We start from the raw sequence: 21,407 nt of genomic DNA, 5'->3' as shown, positions 1-21,407 counted from the left end.
TACCTACTTTGTAAAAAAAGTCGCCCGTTTTAGCGCACAAGTCGTACCCTTCGGCGCCCATGGTTCTCTGAACGCCTTGCTGAAAATAAATACGGGTCATCTACCAGGCATCCGGAACAATATTCTATAAAAGGATATAAGTTTTATTTTCGTTTGAAGTGCACGTAGTTACTTCCAGTTTAATAGAATTTTATCAAATGAAAAAGTATGACGGCGCACGCGTATTTGGTCTATATGATCGACGCTCAGAACCAATTGGGTTAATTTTCAGGATATCCTTGTATCAAAAAAACCGTTCAAAATTCGCCTCCAAAATCTATATTGTAAATGCCTTCCAGAAACTTCATATCTCCAAGAAAATGGGGAGTTTGTTCTCAATTAAATTGACATTTTTGAATATTCCAAAGTAACAAGATCAGCAAAAACGCCGATTCACAACAATGTTGCATCTGCAATTTTGAGGTTGGAATAAACCGCGTGTCCTAGGTTGAATGCACCGTAGGTACCTAAACAGAATTATTGTATATTTTTTTGCGAAGGATCTACGAGGCCTTTCATATGTATCTGAAGTTAGCGTTCAACGTACGTTATTGCACTCGCCTGGTGCTAGAAAGAGATTGTTGTAGTACGTTTCAAACACTTCGTGGATTCTTCGTAAAAAAATACATTGCCGCTCGCCTATGGATCGTTCCACCTGGGACACACTGTATTTCAAACGTACCTACAAAACTACTCGTACAAGTTAAGTTCAATTACCGTAATAACAAGAGTAAAGCCCATAAATATAAAATTTAATAAGAGAATTCAAAATTTTATTAGAAACGGAAGAGAACGAAATTATATACCCAAAGAAAATTATGGTATAAAGAAAAATGGCATGAATTTCTATACTAAGGCCAACAAAATTAAAAATTCGTTAAGTCGCTTGTGAGCAAGAGGCGAAGTGTGCACATTCAAATTTGTTTTTTCGATTTTAATAGCCCTTATGGACATTTCATGCCTTGTAGAGAATACAAACATGAGATAATTTTTTATTTCTGATCGAATGACACCAATACCAAGTCTGTAAGCGGTGTAGTTCCGGAGCGTTTGTGACTCAGACAGACAGACAGACATCAAGAGCGAAAAAGTGCATTTTTTTTAAGTGAAAGTGCACTAAAAATGAGGACTTGGGGAATATATTGTGAGAATTCTTTATACTTAATACTCCCAACGCTGAATCTCAATCTATCTACTAATTAACGAATTACCTTTTTATTCAAAAATCTTGCGATCGATTTTTGTCTCTTGTGTTTTCGTCGTCATAGAAAAAGCGACAGTCACTAGCGGACTGAATGGTCGCGCCACAGCACTGGAAATTAGAAAGGTATCTTCGACAAAACTGCGACAATATTTAGCAAGGTCATTGAATAAACTTAATGTTTTATTCAATGGCAAGGTATAAAAGGTATAGGTAATTCAGAAACTGGACGTGAAACGGTGAAAGCTACAATTAGGTACATACCCGACTAAAAAGTGAGGAAAAAATGGATGAGCTATGTTAGCGAATCAGGGAACCATTCTGATAATTACAAATCACAGCCTTTTCAACGATTATTCATTCAAAAGTGAGAAAATTTGTTTAAAATGCACAATATAAAAACAATAGCATTATTCCTTACAAAAAGATGTACGTAATGGCCATAATCCGATTAAAGTCAATTTCATAAAAAGAGTAAATACATAAATTATATACCTACTTGGGGTAACAAATTAGCAGGAATAGGGGCGTCAAACTACTCTTTAGTCAGGTCAGTACCCTTTTCGTTAATACGCTGTTGGATGGATGAAAGCTGCAAATCTGATATTACATGCATAAATGTATGGCCTGCATAATACGTTGCCATTAATTCAAAACTCAGTATAGGTAAACATACCTTTCTAATTTTTTTTTGCAAATTGAAACCAGTTCTTTTTCAAAACAGTCTTTTAGTAGTGTGTTCGTCAGCACGTATTTAACGACATCAACAGCCATATTTTTATGCTAAAAAGAGAACCACAACCAAGTAGGTACTATCAGAACAATAAACAATTATTGAACGCCCGTAGTATATCTTTTTCTTTTCTTACACCGTTGTCCTGTTGTCTGAACTAAACTCATAAGTCCAACGACTCACTGCCGCCTCCAGCTTATCCATACATCTAAAAAGTCAGGACCCTATTCAGGAACCACTCACTCACATACAAAATTTAGAAAATCCTGCCAAACAATGAGACTATATTGTCACAATCGAAAAAATGAGCCATAATCGATAAAAAATACATGTCAAAATCTTGTCAATCCAGAAATATCCTTCGCGTTCCTAATTTCAGCGCTAAGGTTGCGGCTGACATGGCAGAAGGCATACCACGAATCTAAAAAAAATGAGGGAAAATTTGAATCAAATAAAATCTGCCAACGAGTCCTCGTTACAAGGCGCAAAAGTTTCCTAACCTTATACTTAAGGTTAGGAGTAATCATGCTTGCAAAAGTATCCTCATGATATTTGAGACTGTAGGTAACTTATACTCCGGTATTAGAAGTTCAAACAATTCGAGTTTAAAAAAAATTTAAGTGCTTTAAAGGATGGTTGAAACTTCTGCATTTTCATTTAAAAAAAAGTTTTCTGTGGCCAGCACAGATGCCACCCGCGCACCTGCACGATTCGGTCTTTTTATACCTATGTGCAAGAGTATCGGGATCAAATTTTGGTCCAATCTATTCAACCGTTTAGCCGGAAATGAGAGTAGGTACAAATCGATAAAGACCGGCAGTGCGAGATTTTGTTTGATTCAGATTCCTGGTGTTTCAAAACGTGTATTTCCGTAAAAAATGAGGAGGGAGGGGGTCATTTTTGACCACACTCGATACATCAAAATAAAGAGCTTTATGTTTTCCGAAGGAAATCTGTGCATAAATAAACGGTTTCAAACCAATATACAGTCAATTTAATCAGTTTGTCCCTTAATTCACCATTGTCTATCTACTGAAAACAGAATTGGACAATTCGAAACCGTTCGCGAGTTATCCTGTACACAGACGGACGGACAGAAAGTATATTCTGAATTCAAGTATTCTATACAATAGGTACCTAGGGAATGTAACTGTCCTATAGTATACCAGAATTATACAGATTGCCGGTATCATATATGTATTTTTCGCGCCTCACTATAGGTTTTCGGTTATTTACCTAATTTATAGCCACACTAGATGAGGTATACGTATGGACAAGTGAAATGATATGCACCCCCCAACATCAACCGTAAGCCTCAACATGAGTATAAACATGTTCAAAATTACAATCTCTAGGTTACCTTAGTTCCATATAGGAAGCCCCTTCAAACCAATAAACATTTTGATCCGACTCCAATTTTGTCCTTGGCATTGAAACAGTAATACGCATAATTGTATGAGTATGACGATCACAATCACCCTCCTCGAAGCTAATGAGGAAAATTGGTCTTCTGTTAATTTCCATTAGCCACAAATAGGTAATAAGAACTATAAAATATGAACACGTGCAAAATTGCGTTTGCTTCATTTAAAAATAAGATCTCCCAGCAATAAAAGGCGTCATTATTCTATCTGCACAAGTAGAACTGATGATGAGAGCTAAAGTACCTTCATGTCAGAACTATTTACTTCATTGATACGTGACACGACTCGGTCAATTGATAAATTAAATTACGGGATCACCATTCATAAATCTGTAAGAAAAAGAACAACGCCACAAAAATGCGGGACAGTTTGTGATGAATAAGATAGGCAGGAAGCGTCTTAAATAGGAAACAGCATTTAAAAAATTAAATCTGACGCCCGAGGACGTAGATTAGCTCTAAATGTTAACTGTGTTAATAGAGCGGCATTTCTTTCTATTTTGCATATACCTACATACGATTAGCAAAGCTAGAAAAATTACCTACTACTACCACATCCAAGTAATGATGATTAAAATCTCCCATCAGTAACATGATTATTTTATCTAACACTTTGATAGGGTACATCTAAAGAAATACAATTTACTCACGAATTCTTCATTTCCACCACTTCAGAGTAAGGAGAGGTAAAGAGAATTAAGGCAAAAGTTAATTTCGACAAAGCAGTCGAACCTATAGTTTATTCAAATAACAAATTATACACGCATTACACTAATAAAAAAAACGAAGTCTATTTAAATAATTAAAATTCAAACTGTAGACAATTATTTTCCACATACAAAGCAGTCGAACCGAGGAGATATTTAAATTCATCACCTACGGCACTACTACTTAATATACGAAAAATTAAAAAAATCGATGTGCACCTTTCGAGTACCAATCGATGATTACTGCAGCATGATCACTCACGATGAGATTTATAAGTGTGTGGACAGGGATGTTTGTTTAAACTGTAATTTCTATTATTATTAAATAATCACCAATGTATTGATTAATAATGCCAATGTTAGTTTACTGATACTGTTATTGTTTAGTTTCTAATATTAATTGTGTAGATATCCATCAAGCTCGGATTGTTATTGTTAGGTCTTTAAAATCAAGGTTGGTCTTTTGCTTAATTACAGGGATGTAATACACGTCATTATCTGCGAAATGGGGCACTTTGATCTAACTAAAATAAATAGTAAGCACTAAACAAATTTTAAATGGTCAACAATAATCGATGTGGTTACCTACACTTGAAATCAGGAGTCTGGGGCCCTGCGTCATTGATTTGTGAATCAATTCCAGACATACGCAGACATACGCTAAAACACTGTAACATCTATATAAAGTGTGCAAAATCGATAAAAAAAACTTGTCTAAAATTGATTCACAAATCAATGACGCAACAATATTTCATATCAGGTTTTTTTTCACTCTTCTAAACGACAGAGGGGTTGATATTCTTATTTATAAAATTGTGGAAAAATTTGAGCAAAACGATTTTTAATTATTACAAATTAGGTAGGTATGCTATGAAAACAAGTGAACATGAAAAACATAGTGTTTCAACCTTTGGGTTATTTCTTAAGAATTGTATAGTATATATGATAATTAATTCCACGCTACTGATTTCTACGTAAAAATGGAACAAAATTCTGTTTTGTACCATTTTTGTATTTTTTAAAAATATCGAAGCTATCAACTTTTGAAACATTTTCTTGGTTTTGACACATCACACGTTACGCCGTTACGGTACTTTGAGGTTTTGTAGTTGGACGAACGAAATAAACCATGTTCTCATAAATAGTGCTCAACTCTTCAATCTGCAATATTGTATAACGAGGCTACCGACAATATGCATACAATAATGTGAATTTGCCACGTTACATCGCAACACAATGCAACCTCAAAAACGACAGACACTTTGATACACATCACGGCCTTTAAAATTGACTTGAACGAAGTGGGAAATCAGTATTATATTTTTTTCAATAATCAAATGTGTATGGAGCATTTATATTTTCCAAAATTTGGGTCCATGTTGTAGGAAAAAATGTTTTGCATATTTTAGGCAATAGCGTAATGGCAGTAAATGATGCGTCATTTTTACGTCACCGTAATATATGAGATGTCAAAATGGGCCTTCCTTATTTTTTGGCCTACCAAATTTGATAAAGAATCCACCTGAAAAATTTCATGGCAATCGGTTCACTCGTTTTTGAGATATCGTGCCTTTTAGCATTCAAGCTTTTCATATAGGTATTTTGTATCATATAAACTTCAAAACTAGCATCCTATAAGTGTTTTCAACATTAAAACAATCTGTGGTCTTCTTACGAATCGGTTGCGGAGTTCCTCTGGGGTGATAGCAATAATAGCATGATAGCAATATTTCCACTCCGGTTCCTACCACTTCCAGCCTATCAAGACTACATCCGATATTCAGAATTTTTGTAACTCCATGAATCTGTAGTTATCGTTTCAAGTGCCGTAACGTATTCCAAAAATCTTCGTAACTGGGCTTATCACAAGACCGGTCTTTTATCACGAGGTAATAAAGCAACCGTCTCTGCTACCTGTAGGTAACACGCTTTACCCACCTCGGGACGTATGCAGGTAGATTTCTCTTAACCGCCCAAACCGGAACTTGAATTCTACGGCAATACCTCTGCACATCTTGACGTCCTTGGCCAGCACCGGATTTAGTTCATGGACCGCCGGGGACTAAGTCATACTAAATCTGGGTTTTTTGTTGTTATAACTTTTGTCGTTACCAAAATGCACCGGAGTAGCATAGAACAACTTAAAACCTTCTGCAGAGGCACCTCTAAAAAGCATTATGCGGTTCACTCTGTAATTGAGCGCAAACCTGAAGGCCCAGAACAAAAGAGGGATAATAAATAAATAAAAAAGGTTCCCGCTATACCGAGTCTAGCGCTCTGTTCCATTAAAACTAAATTTACACATAGTGATGCACCTGAGAACGTACCCTAGTTACGTAGTTTTGAAGTGTGTTTCACTCAAACAGTTTGGGGAATCAGTGTGGGAGGTGACTATAACAGAACTTTGTATGTTTTAATAAAAGCATAATGGAACGACTGCAGACGCGTTTTTGGGCTAAATTATCTCGAAAAATGGGCTTCACTTAGATAAAACGTTGATTGACTTTCTCCTAATCTGTAATGTATTTAATGTGTTCCAAACTGCCTCCTAAGGTCACATTACTTTTTCGAGCGCTTATCTTAATCGTAGGCCTCGATCGAATGTCTAACCATTGATTATACACACAAGTTGTGTGTACAATATAATCAATGGTCTAACATTAACAAGTCCCCTATATACAATCCGCCACTGCGTGGGAATAATTTCGTGCCTCCGCCGCTGTGAATATTTTTTAGGTTAATGTATAAATGTACAGAAAATTTTCAAATGTAAACAGCTAATCCCGCTTTATTATTGTGTTTTTCGATAGTTGTTCACAGAAATAAACTTAATAAACATACCAAAAATGTCCGAAAAAAATATAAACCCTTTGGATATAAATGGTCAACATTTTGAACCGAACTTGTATCTCGAAAAGCTTTTCAAGGTAAGTCTGTTGTTTCACCTAAAACGCAAAAACTACTCGAATACTTCTGTGTTAGGAAAGCACATTAAAGCAAGTAATGGACCAAGAAAACGAAATAATAAAAGATACGCAAACGTTACATTCAGATATGCAAACATTAGTATACGAAAATTACAACAAATTCATTACAGCCACGGATACAGTTCGCAAGGTTTGTACGGTTTAAGTATATACAATTTTGAATTAATGTTATGCGGTTAGATGAAGACCGACTTCAAGAAAATGGAAACGGAAATGGACTTATTGGCGCAAAACATGGAATCGATAACTTCCTTCTCTCAACAAATCTCCTCCACTTTGCAGGATACTCGCGAGCAGATCAGTAAGCTTTCGGGTATACATAGTTTGCTGAAAAGGTTGCAGTTCCTCTTTAAATTGCCTTCCACTTTGAAGTTGAGAATGGAAGAGAAAAATTATAATCAGGCAAGTATTGTAATTGTTTTAAGGCGCCTACCTTGATGTATGAACTGATTATTTATTGGATTATCAGTAGCGATCAGTTTTATTTTAAGACATGTGAAAAGATGATTATACAGAAATGAATTAGGTATTTAAAAATTGTACTGAAGAAGCTGGGAAATTATTATCTTGGAAATCCATAACAATATAGTGACTATAAAGTAGGGCCGCCTAATATTATATGTTTGTGTACCATTTTATGATAACTAAGCCAGATTAACTGCTTTGGGAGATTTTGCTTTGGTTAAAACTCGTGTTAGTTTTTATTTTGAAGCAAAAGTACTATGGCAGTATGATGCGGTAAATTTCATAATAGCAGGAGCTTTCTACTACCGATACGATACTTGATTGCACTTATATCATGTATGTACTCTAACATTTAGGTTGTCATGCATACAATTTTCTATTTTGACTTTGAGAAAAATACATGTGGTCGCCAAAAATGCATCAAATTCATGTCTTGGTCATTGATATAATGCTCTTAGTCTTTTTCCCAACGATCTTGGTGCGTTTGAAATCTTTTACTACTCTAAATTCATGTGTAAAGAATAATTTTGGGTCCATTTTGCCCTAAAACTTTTGACCTAGACCACAGAGAAGAGTTATATTGAATTGGTTGAATGGCAAAAAACCATTATTATTATTATTAAGTATAAGAGGCATAGGGAATAATCTATCAAAAGTCCTAACTCGATACATGACTTAGGGAATGAAATACGTTGATTTCTATTATATTGGGCCCAGCGTTTTTTCTGTTCCCGATCCACTCGAAGTCCTATAACTTTTGTTCCTGTTGAGCGAGCGAAAAATGTGAAAAATCTGGCCACCTTTTTCTATGTAAGTACTTTATCTTGTAAATTAACTGGAGGGGTGATGGTTGGAGGGTAAGATAATTAAAAAAAATAATAATGTTTCAATAGGTCAATTGAAAAATTGTTTATTGCTATACTCCGTTCAATAGTTATTGTCCCAGTAGTAGGTCATGTTAGGGTGATGAAATTCACTGTGTATATGTGCTGTCACTCATTAGGTTATGTCCATTTTATACAAAATGATAATTTCCTGTCAATGTGCAAAACCTAGTTGCCAGATTTAGTTTTGGATTTTGTGGTAATTTTGTTATAGGTTAATACGTATAAATTTCATGAGAAACAACTTGCTCAATACGTTTCATACTTTATTGAGTACGCAAATGGCTCTAATGAACATTATTAATTTCAAAAGGCTGTTATATATGAACTTATTTACAATTATATGCTTAGTAATAGCAGGTTGCTGGTGGTGGTCTTTATGAACTAAACACTTCCACATTTAAATGCCGATATGCTGGTCTAAACTTCGAGCAGCTTTAGTCTGGGGCTGGATCAGCTTTGGGAGATGTGTGGTGTAGATTCTCAAAGATAACCACTGCTCGATAAGTCAGTACCATCATACCCGAGATGCCCTCAACGACCGCATTGATACCTAACTGCGCTTGAGTGTAGTTCTTGCTTCCACGGTGCCATTGGAATGTTCTTCCTTGGGTCTTTTGTTTTCCGTCTGTGCTGTTTGATGATTAGTACATTTCTGTTAATCTTATTTCCGGCAGGTAGCTTACTATTCTTTGGGGAACCTTTTAGTCTTAGAGCAGCTGCCTGATGGAAGTAATTGATTAACCACCCAATTTTGAAAAATCTCCCCGTTCATAGTTTTGTGATAATCCCTATCGTTACTATTTGAAGTTTGTAATAGATTACACCCTTCCAAAAATCCAAAACGAGACCCCGCATGCAAAACAGTAAAACGCTCCCTTCTGATTTAATTTTAGACGGATTACTTTTAATTTCAGAATCGTGTACCCATTTTCGGACGCTGGATCCATTTTGAAAAATCCAAGTTTCGTCCAGATACACGAATGTTATATTTTCACTTGAATTTTGGTATTGCAAGAATTTCCTCAAAAATGTAATTTTGGATGCAACAACATGTTTTTGTTCACAGAGAATTTTACGTCCATTTACGTGTTTGTATTTATAACCCATGGATTTTAGAATGTTATATAAAGTAGTTTTCCCCTTATCAAAATCAAAATTTTCCCGCGCGTCCCTTAGTAAGTCAGCCAAAGTAAAGTGTTCATTTTTCGAGTGATAATTCCAAATCAGTCGTTGCAAATCTTCCCGAAATGAAAAATTTTTATATATAATATCAGTTTTAGGTCGTGGGCCAAAAGGTTTCAATTCAAAAGTATCCAGCCGGATAATTCTTTCAATGGTTTTTTCTGATACCTAGAATTAGTCCAGGGAATAGAGGGTTTTAACTTGCAAAATGAGAAGTAGTTCCAATTTCTTTTGCATGTCATAGACAGTCATCTGGTGGTTAAGAATCTAAGTTTTCGACCTTCCATCCCTTGTGCTTCCCCTGTACCACCCCCAAAACCCTTGAAATTTGGTTGGTTTCTTAGTTTTTCAATCATATCTTTTTATAGGTTCACTTTACAAAAAAATATTGTTATAAGAAATTGTAGATCACAAAATTCGACACAACTTTGACATACATTACTTTTTTGTGAAATGTTTAATAAAAAAGATATAGATCGTCAAATTTTGCTTATATTTTTAAGAATTCTGAAATTTCTATGTAGATGTTTTAACCAAATTTTATACTTTATCTCTATAATAAAGAATTTTATGAGAAATGTAAATGTGTGGTGATCTTGGACAATGCACCGTATCATTCGGTGCAGTTGGAAAAATTACCCTCACGTAATTGGAAAAAGGATCAGATGCAGGATTGGTTGATTAAACACAATGTCAAAATTGCCATTTGCCTACTCAATAAAATATGAAACGTATTGAGCAAGTAGAATCCTAAAATGAATCAACAGAATGCATTTAAGATTTCTTTTATTCTGCAATACACATCTATAGATTAATAACAACTGATAAAGAAAGGACTAGGTGCATAACAAATTTCCATGCAGTGCAAGGTAGTGCAGAACATCTATTAATTAATTTTAAATCTACATTTTAGTATCTATCAATCATTTAGCATGTTGTTTTATCCAGAACGATATGTTTGAACTTTGTTGATGATTAATTCAGAAATAAAAGCTGTAGTTGCGACTAGGCATGGGAATTTTTTTCGATATATCGATAGGTATCGATAGTTATCGATATATCGAATAACAATAGGTAGAGCTAAAAAAATCGATATATCGATATATCGATAACTATCGATATATCGATACTTATCGATAACTATCGATATATCGATACTTATCGATAAGTATCGATATATCGATACCTATCGATATGTCGATAACTATCGATATGTCGATAACTATCGATATATCGATATGTCGATATCTATCGATATGTCGATATCTATCGATATATTGATATGTCGATAACTATTGATATATCGATATGTCGATAACTATCGATATATCGATATGTCGATAACTATCGATATGTCGATAACTATCGATATGTCGATAACTATTGATATATCGATGTCGATAACTATTGGTACGATAAAATTATGTTATTGTTGAGATTTCAACGAGCGCTACTATTTTTATTAATAAAATCCATTTTCGGGTTTACTCTCGTGTAAATTTACTATTTTTAGTTGCTCGACGTTTCGGAAACTTAACTTTGCTCCCTTTCTCAAGAGAAGCGCTACGTCACATTATCATCCATGCCAAATAAACGCAGTAATAAAATCTTTAGAAAATAGATCTTTTCGTCTTACTGACGAATGCTCAAAAAAAGAAGCACTTCAAAAACTTGAACAAAATGTTGCATCAAAATGGCTACTCTTTAGATAAAATAAAGAAGACAATCAAAGGGTGTAATCATGGCCTATGTATCGGTACCTGATTGATGGTTACAGAGGACCAGTCACAAAAAAAACAGAAAAAGCTAAGAACACTTCAAATTTAGATATACAGTTTCAATTGATTGACATTTACGAAATCTAACAAAAAACTCTTGATAAAGGTAGCAAAGAAACGTCGAGTAACTGTTAATAGTCACTTTACACGAGAATAAATCGGAAAATGGATTTTATTAATAAAACTCGATAAGATAACTATCCCTGTCGATAACTATCGATACGTCGAATATTTCTCTCAAATGAGGCGTGCAATTACCGCTTAATTACAGCGGTAATTGCATTGTAGAAAGCTAAAGAGCCCTGCGATAATTGCACATTTAATATGGTAACTCCATTAAAGTTGCAAGAACTGCATTGGGTTATTTTCATATTTTGTTAAAAGAGCCCTCTTGTCTTGTCTATTTCGATAGTTATCGATATATCGATAACCATCGATATTTCGATAATTATCGGCATATCGATAAGTAAAATATATCGATAGGTAAGTACCCGATACTTATCGATAGGTGAAAACAGTTATCGCCCATCCCTAGCGATAACTATCGACATATAGATACTTATCGATATATCGATACCTATCGATGTATCGATAGTATTCATATATCGATAACTATCGATATAACTATAACTATCGATATATCGATAACTGTTGATATACTGATACTTATCGATATATTGACAGTTATCGATATTTCGATAGTTATCGATAAGTATCGATAGGTAAGTATCGATAGGTATCGATATTTCGATAATTATCGGCATATCGATAAGTAAAATATATCGATAGGTAAGTACCCGATACTTATCGATAGGTGAAAACAGTTATCGCCCATCCCTAGTTGCGACTAGCATACCAAATCCCCAAATTGCAAATATTCCCGAAACATGCTCCATTGTTAAGGGTTTAGGCTCGTTGTCTTCGATTTTCTTAGTAATGTTTAGAGCATGAATAAAATCGATATTAAAAATACCAGATTCCTTCCATATGGTGAGTCCTTCAGTTACAGATGACATCAGGAAATGTGAATGATTTGAAATGAAGAATTTTCTTCGCGGTAAAGTATATTTCTTTTCAATAACCTGACTGCTTTCATATGCGGTGCTTATAAACCTTAAAAAATCACAGTTAACTAGCAGATAAATACATTTTCTGTCTCTTAGCATTTCCTTCCTAAGAGATATAATTTTTATTTTGTTTTCTATTTTGGTGTAAATTTCATCATTTAATTTGGATTTGTTAAAAAATGATATCTTCCGGCGATTATGCATGCAGACAGGTAATTTAGAATTAGCAACATCTTCAACAGTTTCAATTTTATTGCTGTCCGTGTTTGATGTCAAAATAGTGATGAGATTCGATTTAAAAGCGGTTTGGACGATTATGACGTAAAACAAATACAAAACAAAAATGAAACGCAACTGTCTTAGTACGGGTGTGCGTCTTATGCAACCACAGATTGTTAAACTACAAAAAAGGGAAAAAATGTAGCAGAAGTTATTCGGCTCGCTTGACCGTTTGGTTTTTAAAACGGCCCACCATGCCAATGTGCCCAACGTAAAAGTTGAAATAATGAGTATCCATACAGCGTGTTGAAAAATTGATGAAATGGCATCTAATGTAAACACATTTTTCTCTACAGGAGCAACCCATATATGATGATCTCTCCAAAATTCCCTACTACATTTCAGATTGCTTAAGTTTGGTTCGACAGAGCCTATTAAAACTAATGTATCTGCTTTTTGGATTTCAAGATCAGTATGATTTCTATCAATGTGAAAGTTAATATTGAAAACAGAAACCATAAAACTGAAAAACTTTTTAATTAAAGCTTCTTCAAATGATCCTTTTTCGGTATCGACCTTAAAAATGATATTACAGCCTCCAGGTTTTCCAACTCCTTTCTTCAAATCAATGGATAGGCTTGATGAACAGTTATGCACCATATAATCATCATCATCATATCATTTTGCTTGGCAACAACCAAAGAATGGAGGATATTAAATTTCCACAACAACTCAAACACACGGGTACCATTTCCCATTAAAATCACTATCAAAAATCTACCAAGCGGAGATTCATTATCATCCCAGATAGGACTCTTTTTTAAATTTGTCAGTAAACGTAATATTGAATCCTCATCTTTAGCTACGATTATATGGTCTTTGGTGATTACTGACGGTCCCGAGAGCGGTCCTAATACTGCACTGTTGATATTTAGTAGTACACGAGGCAGTGATGGAGCGTTGGCAAACAATGTGTAGTTGTTTTCATCTTCTAGAATATAAATGGTCGGAGTACCAGAAAATAAATTATCTGCTGCCGTTGAGACACATTGATGCAATTCAACAGAATCGACAGGTGTGGTTGTTGCTTGCGGTAACAATCCGTTTATTTCTTTAAAGAAATATGCGACAAGTAGGTATGCCAAATTCGATACCATTTTATCCTAAAACGTTAAAACACATCACAATACAAAGGTTTGGCCATGAATAAAAACAGTTCTATATATACCTTTATCTATATAAATGTTTACCTAAGTTGTCAATATTTTTGATGAATTAGCTGAATTTATTGTAATTTTTGATATTGTTAACGAGTTTTAAATTGCGGATACTCCTAGAGAATGAAATTTTGATTCATATTGGAAACGCATTTTCTTAATAATCATTTGAAATTTTGTTATATCGCACGTAACTGATGTGTGATTAGTTATGCATTGATTTTTATTTTATAATAATAAAAGTATACAACGCAATTAGACCGGGAGGCAGCGTACATAGTAACTAAACCATAAGCGACAAAAAATTCGACAATACAGGCTGAAAGTACGTTGAAAACTAATAATAAAATCACTCGTCTGCCAGTCGTAAGTGGCAGCATTAACTTGGGGCGGCGCTGAATAGGTGACTTCTTTAGGTGATCAACTAAATTACCAAACTATAAGGGTCACGGAAAAGATTTGTATCAAGAAATCCCATTTTTTCCATAGTTTTCAAATATGCTATGGCAGACGATTTCAAGTGCAGCGTTGGTAGCGAAAGACGCCCTCCAATGTAGGGAAAAAAACCCTTAACTAAACCATGAGGACCGTATAAAAATTATACATAAAAAATTCCTCTTTTTGTCACTACTTTAAAATATATCCTGGCAGACGGTATTAAGTGTAGCTTTAATAGTGGCAGACGTCTTAGAAGTTAAAAAATTTAGGTAAATGCGTGGGTACCGCGTTACCCTGCGTTACCCAAATTCACGAACATCTCTCGAAGATTTATGAATTTCTGCGTGTTATTGGAAAAGAGACCTACTTCCATCTATACCTTGATGGTAGCGTCAATTTTACATTTACCAAAGCAAAAACAGCAATATCCATATCGGAAGCGCTAATAATGACTTTGCTACTTGTTGGTAGTTTACCAAGATGGTAAATTATTCGAGAATCTGCCTCTTAGTGGCTGCAGCACAATTCAGTTTTTACCACATCATCTTCCCTTGTCACAAATTTATAGCACATATCTTCATACGTGGCAAACACAACATTCCTTCCAAGTAAAGCACAACAGGTCTTTTTTGCCTATGAACGGTATAAGTAATCTATAAGAGAGGCTTTGAGCTATCATTGCGAAGTGATTTTATGAAATTTGCAGGCTGCTTCTGAGTAGAAACAGAAATTGAGTAGGATTGTAATCTTTCCTTATTTTGATCCCAACGATCATGTTCTGCGTCCTTCATGGAAGGGGTAAATATCTGTCAAAAGTAAGATGTACTTCTCTCGCTGACACAGCACAAATCTTGCCGAGGATGTGTTCAGAAAATCGCTCAAAGGTTTACCGGAGATCTTTTAAAAGATGCAAAAAAAATAATCCATCGATTAAAACAACATCTACAACTGGCGATGGACTAGGAGTACTTGCAGAAATCATACTTCCGAAAAAGTTTCAGCAAAACAAACTTGTCGATTTTATTCATCGATCCATCAATGTTGCATAGAGACAACGAAACTGGAGTCAGAAGATAGTTTAGAACGAGCTGAAGGTCTATCTTCTTTTCTCTTCAGGTTTTCTGTTTCTCAGTCTGAGAAGAATTCAAGAAATACCGACAATCTTATCGCGAAATAAACAATTTATTATTTTCCCTAATTTAATTCGTTTGGTAACTCCAAGCGGCGCGTAAATCTATAGCTATCTCTGTGCTCTAGATATGAGTAATTATAACCGATCACGATAAGGGGGGGGAGGACTATGGTTGAGACCTTTCATTACAGTGGGTACCATAAAGGATAAAATCAGTTCCCCCCTCCCTTCCGGATGAGCTTAGGAGAAGGGCATAGTTCGTAGAAAACAGTCCCTTTCGTTGAAACCTTTATTAGAATATTAGGAAAGATAAAACCAATTTCCACCCCCTCCCCCTCCTCCAGTCACCCGCTGATCTCGAAAATGAGTCGCGAAAAATAGGTATAGTTTGTAGAAACTAAATCCTTTTGATGTTATTAGAATACCGTCAAGAGTAGAACGTGTATTTGTTCCTCTCCCTTGCCATCTTTGAAAAGTTTTTTTGCACCTACCAACTTTTCTTCTACCTTTGTAACAAGTCATTTTATTTGGAAAGACGGTGATGTTTATAAGCAAACGTCAAGTGACCTGTCCATGACAATCATGGAATTACAAATAAATAAACAAATATAGCAAACGAGCTCCTGGGTATGACTATAGCATGTGCAAAACCAAATTTTAAACCTGATGTTAGTTTTGCTTTTATTCCAAGTATGTATCAAATTTCATTTAAATCCCTCCATAAATAAGAAAGTTGGCACTGCGCATGCGCAAAACGACATTTTGAAACTTGTGTTAAATTTGGTTTTATTCCAAGTGGCTATGTATCAAATTTCGTTTAAATACCTTCATAAATAAGAAAGTTTGCAATTCGGTTTGTAAATGTTCGAGATGCGCAAAGGGCACTGTGAATGCTGATCGATTAGGCTCAACTTTTGGAATTGTGTTTTATATGGCTAAAGCTATGCGCATATTGAATTTCATGTAATTCGGTTCATAACTAACGGAGATGTCAAAAGGGCCTACTTTATTTTTTGGGCTACATTGCCAATTCACGAACTTCGATCTACAAATTTGATAAAGTATCCACCTGCAAAATTTCATTGTAATCGGTTCATTCGTTTATGAGTTATCGTGCTAACGGACGGACGGACAGACACCACAAAATTATAAACTCGCTAGAGGAGCTCGTTAATAAACAGCCCATATGTATTCTAATCTAACCGTCAATTATGATTTTAATTTATTTCCCTTATTTTTTAATTATATTGCAGTAGGTACCTATAATAAAAGATGCTATATAAGAAACATATGTATAATTGGCTTTAAAGCGCTTGCAATTAAAATTCGTTGCACGTGGTGGAATGACTTGATTATACACTTGTCCCTTAATATACTATTACAGTGCACCTGTTTTTTTTAACACTTAACTTGACTTAACCTTCGGAATAAACGAACGTGTCTTCTGAATCTTCAAACGTCATTTCTCAATGATCAGAACTGAATAATCTGAATGAACTAAATGTCCCTCTTTCTTTCTTCCATCCACCTTTTATGAAAACACTCATATCACATGTAAACAGCATGTTATGAATTGTTCTATTATTGAACCTGCAATCTTTATACAAAAAAAAGCTCTGATCTTAAAAAGATGATAAAATTTAACAAAGGAATACACCTGCAAATTTCATTAAATTTAATCGCGGGTCTATCAACCCTACATTATTCTAATCCAAGGACGAAACCAACTGCGGCGTGACCAGTCCTTCGCCGAACTTTCTATTTGTATGTTTTCTCTACGATGTAAATCCTTAGTTTTATTTCTTATTGCTTGTCTGCGTTTCCTCTATAAATACATATGTATACATTTCAGGCCGTCGAAGATTACTTAATAGCGCAAAAGGTACTCCAACACTACGGTGGCATGCCATCCTTTCAAGGTATCAAGGTGGACTGCGAAACAATTTTAGTAGAGCTAAAAGAGGAATTGCGCAATCAATTTAACGACGCAAACGCCACCGCAAAACAGCTGGCCAATTCCGTCGATCTGCTATTGCAGTTAGAAGAACCCGCCAAGGAGTTGTGTGCCGAATTTCTGACGTGCGCCGAAAAACGCCTTAGCGAGCAGCTGGTTATGCTGAAAGATCAAAGCGAGCAGAGGGACATCACAGACTTTGTCGACCTAGGATGCTCGGGTTTCTTGAGCGATTTGTGTCTAGTTGTGGCATCGTTCCACGACATGTTTATCAATCGGATGAACATCGAGAATGTGGAAAACAGGTAATATTCGCTTTCCTCTGGTAAAAGGTACCTAATGAAAATTCGTAGTGAAATTTTTGAAAATTTTGCGGACATCGAATTGAACACGTTTATTTTAAATAAAATGGAGAAGTACTTTGAACTCGTTCAGAGTAAAGTGGATATGGAACAAGAAATTAGTGATACAACCGTTTTGGTGAAGGCTCTAGATCGTTTCTACCGAAGGCTGCAAGCGATGAATACACTTTGTCGGGATACAGATTTTGCAAAGTATGTACGGACTGAATTCTTCTTCATTAACCCTTCTTTGTAGGACTGGTATAGAGATAGTGATTAATGCAGGTAGAAAACAGTGCAAGACTCACCTTCAAGTTTTAAAAATGCACTTTGCTGATTTACTTACCAAAGCTCGTCAAACGCTTACCACCCCCAAATTAATAACTCAAGATGACTCCAATATAAATTTAAATGAAATGCTAATGTCACTTGTTTTAACGGTTGTAGAGAAAGTGAAAGGAGTTTTGCAAGACTTAGTTGTAAGTGGTATTATTGTTAAATTGGTGAGGTCCGATTAAGTAGTGAGTTTTAGGTTTTTATAGAAAATGATGTAAATTTTGCACAGCAAGCTTTATTCAGAGACAGCTTTTGCGTGGATAATGTGAGGGAAGGATTAATTGTCTGCTTCCTGCACCATTTGACTGCCACTGCTCGAGGTCTTTGTTCTAGTAATGTGTCAGATGCAAAAATACCACCAATATTGCTGTTGTTGCTATCTAAATTTTGTTTAGATTTTCAAAACGGACACGTACACTATTTGGTAAGTGATAGTCTTTACAATACTCCACTTGTAATTTTGACATAATGTGGTAATCTAAATCTTACTCAAATTGCCAGATAGCTTAAATCATTTTGTTGCCCACATAAGGAAACCACTGTCCGTCCACCTATGTGTTCGTTTTTTTAAATTACAGTATTTTCCTGAAACTCAATCATTGTTTTCCAATGTTACAAAAATGTATGTATCAAACATAGACGTGCGAATACCATCCACGGCTTACTGCAAAAGTGTAGATTAGAACATATCTCAATTTACAGGAAAAGTGTAAATTATCTAAAAAAAGTCAGCAAATTTGTGAACCCTTAAAGAAAAACTAAAGAGCGTTCAAATCATTATTCTGCTAGTAGCGGATGGCTGTGGTTTTCTCTTTTTATTGAAAATCGTATGCTATTTTTCGTGTCTTGTTCAAAGGGAATTTGCATCAGTTTAATTATTCCTCATTACGCTAACCATTCGTATTTTAAATAGTAGGTGGCAGGTAAAGTCATAAGTTCATTTAATATCTTAGCTAGATCGCAATTACGAAAAAACTCAACTAAAGCACCAGCGTACGCCGTCATATTATCCCAAATATTCGTTTTTATCTTAATACAACCGGAGTTATATAAGAACACCATTCACAAACAAAATCCAGCATTTCTCGCCGAAAATCCGCTGCAGACGATCGCTTTACGAAGGAAAGATTTGGCACCGAAAGCACCAAATCAGCGAGAAGAAGTACTTCCGGTGGTAGAAGAAAGCAGAAGTATTAACTTTAATGGTAAGCTTAGTGAGAACAGCCTATTAGCGTCCTTCTCTGAACCACTCCCAATTGCTACCTTACATGTTCTCTATGATCTTAAATAGAATGTATAACACCACTCAAACATTTTAATGCTTGGTTTAAGATGTTGAAGTTCCCATTTAGAATATTAGGTATTGCTGGTTATGGTCAAAATTACAAGTTTAGGGGTAACAGCAATAAGTAGGGTTTTTTTTTTGTTTTAAATATCGTTCAATATATATGTAGTTAACGCAAGCAGATGAGTTATTCACAATTAATCCTAAAGAATCTGTCGCCCTTACAACCGAGACTGAAATTAACACCACAATGCAAGAGTCGGCGCAGGAATTGTTGAATTATTACGTTCGCATACAGGGATTAAATATATCGCAGGTAAGTAAAAGGATTTGGTTACGGAAAATTTCATTGGTGTTTCTCAGATGTTACGTAAAAGTGTCGAAACACGAGATTGGTTACATACAATTGAACCCAGAACAGTACGAGCTGTGATGAAACGTGTCGTAGAAGATATGGCTTCCATTGACTCGACAGTTGCACAGTTATACGAAGATCAAGGAGTACCGACAGAGCATAGCAGCGACTCTAGTCGTAAAACACACAGTATATCGGTGTCTCGCCATCAGTATAGGTCAAATTGGTCTGCTTACACTCCTAATCAATTGGATTCGGCTTTAGTTTCCAATATACATAAGCTGTTTAGTGAACGGATTGAAATATTTTCTACGGTGGAATTCAGTAAGGTGTCCATACTGACAGGGATTATTAAAATTAGTTTAAAGGTAAATACGGCCGAGTCAAATTGCATGTTGCCTATTCTATTTTCAGACATTCATGGAGTGTGTACGATTAAAAACATTTAGTAAATATGGCCTTCAACAAATTCAAGTTGACACCCATTATTTGCAATTATACTTGTGGAGGTTTGTTGCGGATGAAAAGTAAGTACTATTCAATTTATGAAGCTCATACTTAATTCTGTTTCGTAGTCTTGTACATTTTCTTTTGGACGAAATATTGGGATCGGCTGTCCATAGATGTCTAGAACCAATACTTATGGAACCAAGTGTTGTTGATATAATTTGTGAAAGGGGGTAATTTAGTATCTACTGCTTATCATAAAATGGTTCAATATCGTAGGTGCTAAATAATGGAAATTTGTTGTTCCATAATTAAATAAAAAAATATATACATCCATTATTACTGAGTAAAACAACTATACTTGCGTTTTGTTGTAGCTAGATAAAGTTTGTGTATAATATTTTTATCCACAAATAGCGCATAGATATTCAGAAAAAGAAGACTGTGGTTTCATGTCTAAACCACATTCGTCTTCATTTGCACATGGGTTGGTACCTAGGTACCATAAAATCAAATGACAAATTTGATTTGACAGGCAATGATAACACCAAAGTTGAAGGCAGAACAGAGATCAATACGGTTGCCATATGGCCGGGATTAGCTGCACTGTCCCGGATCCCGGTTTTTCATATATAAACCCCGGAAAAATTAACGCAACGTCGTGAATAAAAATTCAAAATTATTTACACTTGCCCAAATTCACATAGTGGCGGCACTGCACGAACCAATAGAAATAGCTACCAACCTCGACTGCGGAATCTTGACAATTACGTTAATACAAAGTGAACCAATTCAACCAATCGCGCCGCGCTCCCCTGGTTTTTGTTCCAGAAAAACGTGATTAATACATATTAACATTTTATTTTTTCTGTTGCGTTATTGTGGGCGTTAAAAAATGGGATTAATACATTAAAAAAATAAAATATAATAGCCCTAAAAAACTAGCAACATTAACATTAGAAACGAGATAGGTACCCAATATATTTTTGAATGTGGTATATTTTTACCCGGTCATAATTTTGGTTTACGAGGGGATGGTGTCCCCTGGTGGCAACCCTAGAAGAGATCAAACATACTATAATAATAATACATTGTAGCATTTATATGACTAGATTTATAATTCTTGCGTCGGGAGATAAAAGATAAGCGCATAAAAATACCAAATGCATAATTGTAGTAATATAGGTATACAGGGTCGCTATTAAAGCTTTCTC

General features: G+C 35.2%; 1 protein-coding gene across 1 annotated transcript; it reads left to right on the top strand.

Annotated features, from left to right (window-relative positions):
* The first annotated feature begins 6,834 nt into the window (after nucleotides 1–6,834).
* On the top strand, nucleotides 6,835–20,534 carry LOC116176611 (vacuolar protein sorting-associated protein 51 homolog). The gene is made up of 11 exons (XM_031495255.1): nucleotides 6,835–7,030; nucleotides 7,086–7,220; nucleotides 7,271–7,492; nucleotides 17,328–17,734; nucleotides 17,783–17,983; nucleotides 18,027–18,249; nucleotides 18,303–18,530; nucleotides 19,561–19,707; nucleotides 19,755–20,114; nucleotides 20,161–20,273; nucleotides 20,322–20,534. Exons 1-11 carry the CDS (start codon nucleotides 6,950–6,952, stop codon nucleotides 20,428–20,430), a joined length of 2,226 nt encoding a protein of 741 aa, XP_031351115.1. The 5' UTR covers nucleotides 6,835–6,949; the 3' UTR covers nucleotides 20,431–20,534.
* The last annotated feature ends 873 nt before the right edge of the window (nucleotides 20,535–21,407 follow it).

Source organism: Photinus pyralis, unplaced genomic scaffold (assembly GCF_008802855.1).
Source record: "Photinus pyralis isolate 1611_PpyrPB1 unplaced genomic scaffold, Ppyr1.3 Ppyr1.4_LG7, whole genome shotgun sequence".
Lineage (NCBI taxonomy): Eukaryota > Metazoa > Arthropoda > Insecta > Coleoptera > Lampyridae > Photinus > Photinus pyralis.
This window is presented reverse-complemented; position numbering and strand designations above follow the sequence as displayed.